General features: G+C 42.8%; 1 protein-coding gene across 1 annotated transcript in view; it reads right to left on the bottom strand.

Moving 5' to 3' along the window:
* LOC106522800 (adenosine receptor A2b-like) overlaps positions 1-2,416 on the bottom strand; it is a 6,489-nt gene extending 4,073 nt beyond the window's left edge. Inside the window, exons 1-2 of the mRNA XM_014015977.1 lie at positions 2,116-2,416; positions 1,676-1,962 (exon numbers count right to left, since the gene is read on the bottom strand). Of these exons, the coding sequence (XP_013871431.1) occupies positions 1,676-1,962; positions 2,116-2,416 (588 nt within the window). The remainder of the gene's footprint in view (positions 1-1,675; positions 1,963-2,115) is intronic.
* Between the last annotated feature and the right edge of the window lie 2,991 nt (positions 2,417-5,407).

The following is a 5,407-nucleotide window of genomic DNA, read 5'->3' as shown; positions in this document are numbered from 1 at the left end:
AGCGAGCTGTGAGCCTCTACTCTGAATTATCTGGTGAATTAATTATGAATTAATTATCTGATGAATGTGACATGCTCTTGCTCTCTGTAAATAAAGCAAAGCCACTTCCTCGTCCGACATTAAACAGAGCCCGACAGAGGAGAGAGGGGCGGGGAGGCTGTTGCCATGCAGCGCTTCAAGAGCTGTCCTGCGTCTGACCTCAAAGTGCACAAGCTTCAAACGTCAGCGTTGGCTGCGATTTTGAAGCTGAAATCGCGTTCGGTGTGAACGCAGCATTAGACGCGATCAGTCAAGAGTCGGACATTAAGAGCAGCAGACAATTGTAATATTTTCTGTTTGTGAGATTCAGGGATGACAAGCCTGCATCGTGCCTCCATTTCTTTATTATTCTTCCTCTGCCATCTGCTGGGCGGGAACGTACAGTACTTTTTAAATTTACGTTACAAACGTCATCACGCATATCTGCGTGGCTGGATATTACATCCCCTTTCTTTTAAAACAAAATAACATGTCCTGTAATGTGATGTTTCCCAAAGAGCTGCTTCAGTGTGGTGGCCGTTCAGACACTCAGGGTGTCTGTTCATCTGCTGGTCCTTCAGTCAGAAAGGGGTTCTCTCTCTGGTGACTGCGGAGTCTGGTCCTTCACAGGTGGCTTTAAGACTTTGATTTGATCTTCACTTTGTAAGAAAAACTGACTAAAACGACAGTTGAATTACCATTAGCTTATTTAACTCCTATAAAAATCAAAATTTAGAGACTGAGTCGAAGTGGGATGAACGAGCTATTACGGATCAAATAGCGGAGATGTTGGATGACCCCCCCCTTCCCATCCTGATCAGCAAAGGGAAGGCCTGGCAAGAGGTGGTCGCYTGCTTAGAAGCTGCTTCTGGCTTAAAACTGTACTCTCTTCTTGTTCTCTTCTTCTTCTTCTCTGTTTCTTCTTGTGCATTAACTTTTAAGACCTCTGTTATGGGCRGAGTCAAGGTTTTAGTTAGCCAATTGAAGAACTTTACCAAAGTTTTTAACAAATCAAATGTTTGGAGGGAAAACATTTTCTTCAGGACAAAGAAAGGGAGTGTTTTAGTCTAATTATCTTGCATCTAATTAAAGGGAGAAGACCTTTACTTTACCTCAGTAAAATAAAAATGTCTATTTAGTTAAATTCAAACCTAAAGTTTCTAAGGTTAACTCATGTAATCACAACTTAAAAGAAACATTTTTTTTTCGGAAAAATATTTCATCAAAAACAATTAACACACAGTTAGAACAATGTTCTTAGTGCAAACACAGTTAAAAAGAACAGAGTAGTTTCCCTCTTTATTTACTCAAGCATGTGGCTTCCTTTTGTTCTCAGTCATGCTGGAAGGGTTCTGGCAGAAGTGTTTATGAGACGACCCCCGTTCCTTTGAAGAAAAGAGGCATTCCTTATGGAGGTGTGGAAACAGAGACTTGTGGCAATGTAAATTCTTTCAGTTGTCTTCTGAGGCGCCATGGTGACTGTTGATCTGTGTAAGATATGCTAATTCGAAGCACAAAGGATCATGCCAGATCCTTAAACAGAAGTCTGAAATGAATAGGTCTGATTTCTTTACCCAAACGGTCGTAACACAAGTTATATCCACCAGAAGTTATAACTTGAAGGARGAAAATGCTACAGGGCCTTAGCAGTTTTTACAGTCCTTTCTGCCAAACTGTTGCTCTGCGGATACATGGGGCTACTTGTGATGTGCTTGAAGTCCCATGCTTTGGCAAAATCCTTGAACTCCTGCGAACTGTAGCAAGGTYCATTGTCACTGATTACTGTCTGCAGAATCCCAAACTTGGCAAATGTGGCTTTTAGCTTTTTAATAACCACTGATGATGTGAGGTTGGGGATCTTCTCCACATCAAAATATCTGCTGTAGTAGTCCACGGTGACGATGTAGTCATTGTTGTTCCATGTGAACAGGTCGGTTGCCAGGACTTGTCAAGGCTGGTCTGGGATTGGATGAGACAACATTGGTTCCTTTGGGACAGAGCTTCGGTGTTCCAGGCAGGTGCTGCATGAACCAACTAGTGTTTTTATTTGCTTTCCCATTCCTGACCAAAACAGAACATCTCTTGCTCTCTGCTTACATTTTTCCAYCCCTAAGTGTCCAGCGTGTATACACGACAGCATTTCAGCTCTCAGCACGTGTGGGATGACGATCTTTTCTCCTTTCAGAAGGATGCCGTTTGCCTCTGAGATCTCATGCCTGATGTCCCAATATTCTGAGATGGCTGGGGGGCATGTCTTTACTGACTCTGGCCATCCTGACTGGATGATTCGCTTTAAGAGCATGAGTTGCTCGTCTTTTGCTGTGGCGTCTCTGATTTCTGCCATTTTACGATCACTCACAGGAGCATTGTCCATTACAGCGTGCACCTGTAATTCCATGCCTTCGCTTAACGAAGAGTCTTGATGTGCAGTGGGTTTTCTGGATAAAGTGTCTGCGACAGGAATATGCTTGCCTGGTTTGTGTGTGATGATGATGTCGTGTACCTCTGTAGCTGTAGTATCATGTGCTGAAGCCGTGGCGGTGCAGCTGCCAGGGGTTTCCGCATGATCGACTCTAGTGGTTTGTTGTCTGACTCGACAATCACCTGACGTCCATACAGGTATTGGTGGAATCGTTTACAGCCGAAGAGTACTGCAAAAAGCTCTTTTTCGATTTGGGCGTAGTTTACTTCAGTCTCATTCAGGGCTTTAGATGCGTAGGCCACTGGTTTCTCCTCCTGTAGCAGAACAGCACCTAATCCATTTTTTGAAGCATCCACCTGCAGTTTTACATCCTTTTTGTGATCAAAGTAGGTAAGGACTGGACCCGGTTCCTTTTATGAGGAGGTCCTTCACGCTTTGGAAAGCAGCATCTTGGCTTGAGTACCATGCAAACTCATCTTTCTCTTTCAGTAGTTGTCAGAGTGGTGCAATCGCCTCTGACAGTTGTGGTGCAAACTTTGAGAGGTAAGTGACCACACCCAGTATGGTTTCCAGTTTGGACTTGTTTTGAGGTGTTGGCATGTCTCTGATTGCCTCAATTTTGCTGGGGTCAGGTCTAACACCATCACATGTCAAAACGTGTCAAAAATAACTTGCTTCAGGTACACAAATTATACTTTTGTCTTTGTTAAGCTTTATACCTACCCTTTTCCCGGGTTCTCTCCAGAACTGCACGGAGGTTCATGCCATGCTCCTGTTTAGTGCTTCCACACACTAAAATGTCATCGATGATGGAAGCCACACCTGGTAGTCCTTCATAGGCTTCATCCACCCTCCTCTGGAACTCATCCTGAGCTGAGATGATTCCAAACATCAGTCTGTTAAATCGGTACATGCCATATATTGTGTTGAAGGTAGTTAACATGGACGATTCCTCACTGAGCTTTATTGTCCAGTATCCTGACCTGGCATCCAACACGCTGAAGTATTGTGCTCCAGCCAGCTTTGGTGTTACATCATCCAAAGTTGGGAGGGGGTAATGTGGTCTCTGGATGGCTTTGTTCAGTGGGCGTGGATCCAGACAAACTCTGAGTTTGTTTKTTTTTTTAGGTTTTTCCACAACTACAAGATCAGTTTTTTCCATCTCATCCAGCTCAGCCTTTAGACGGTCGTGGAGGGCACACAACAGGAGATGCTGATGGTTAGAGGCGAAGCTGACATTCTCCAGGAAATAGTCCAATCCCTTGAAACACATCAGCAAGCTCTTCTTAAATGTCTGCATGTTCTTTGGGCTGCACATCAACAGTGTGTACTAGTTTAACTATGTTTAAATCCAAACATGCCCGCATGCCGAGGACAGGAGGGGCATAAGCACAGACTATATCAAAATCCAGCAAAACAGATGTGTCTTTGTAGCTGCATGATAATCTGCAGGATCCCTTTGTTTCCAGTGTTTGTCCACCATATGCTGTGAGTTTACTGGATGTTGGGGTTTAATAGTACATTTCCAAACATCTGATGAAATGTGTCTGCTGGTATGATGTTGGCCTGTGCCCCTGTGTCTATTTTGAAGCTGAGTGTATGTCTCTTTTTTCCTAGTTCCACCTCTGCATATGCCTGTTCCTTATCAGTGTTTTCATTCCATTTAGTGATGGAGTCAATAAACAGTTCTTCTTGTKGTTGGTCACTGTTGYTCATGACAGAATGCACTTKTCTTGGTTTAAATCTTTGTGGACGCTGTGGTGCTTGCGTCCTGCACACTTTGGCAAAATGATTAATTTTTTGCATTTATTCCACTGGCGTCCTTTTGCGGGACATTCTTCCATGCGGCTATGCTCTCTCCCACATGCTCTGCATGTTTTGTCACCAGAAGAGCCACCTTCATCACTGCCACTTGTTTTGCTGCAGCGCTGTGTTGGCATGCTGTTATTTCGGCTGACTACGTGCACAGATTGAGACGACATGCTAGMTGCGGGGTTTGWCATTGTCTTTAATTGCTGCTGTGASAGCTCAAATGATCTAGCAATATCAATTGCTTTTTCCAGCGTTAAGTCTGRACCATGACATAGCAGCTTTTCACGGACTCTTGGTGAGTTAGTAGCAAACACGATCCTATCTCTTGTAGGGATATGCTTGTTGTCGATGTAATGGACAATGCTAAATCATAAATACCTCGYAATTATTAGCATAATAAAGGGGCACCACCTGATAWTTCAGGAAATTAATTTATAGATTTTAATTCAGTCTCAATTACTGAGTAGTGGATTCTACCATTTTCAAGAACAAACCCAATAAATCACACACAGACGGACGAAAGTTTCAAAATATATCCTATATTAAAATGATTCAGAGATAGTAATACAACAGGTCATTTGGGCAGACAGAAAACATTATCATCAAAGCCTTGAGGTTTAATAATAAGCATTAATGTCATTCCATAATAAACTCTAGCATCCTTCAACTGAATCACTTAAGTTAATCTACACTAACAAAAATTAGATGAACTTAAAGGTTAATAAAGAAGTTGTTAATTCATCGATATAATAGGGGACGTGAATTATGCATGAAATAAACTCGCCAAATCTTCTTCAATACTAACTTAATGATTCAGAACTTCACCACCACTTCAGCTGAGCCACCACCGTTAACAGAGAAAATACGTCTGTCCTACCACTCAGATGTCTTATTGTTGTCCCGGGGTACCAGGGCGTGATTGAAGCCGTGCCAGCGGTGTCGCTGGTTTCAGAGCGGTCCCTTGTGGGTACAAACTGAACACCTCGAAGCGTCTGGGGTCAGGCTCCAAGCTGCAACCAGGGATCTGCTTCTGAACTTGTTGATTGAAAAAGTTCTGATCGAGCTCGCTTCCTGCATGAATCCAGTCCCTCGTGATAAAGAACCAACAACTTTGAAGTTACAAAATAAAATGAAAAATAAAAATTAAAATGAAAA

Source organism: Austrofundulus limnaeus, unplaced genomic scaffold (assembly GCF_001266775.1).
Source record: "Austrofundulus limnaeus strain Quisiro unplaced genomic scaffold, Austrofundulus_limnaeus-1.0 Scaffold137, whole genome shotgun sequence".
Taxonomy (NCBI): Eukaryota; Metazoa; Chordata; class Actinopteri; order Cyprinodontiformes; family Rivulidae; genus Austrofundulus; species Austrofundulus limnaeus.
Note: the sequence above shows the minus strand (reverse complement) of the source record. Positions and strands in the feature narration are given on the sequence as shown.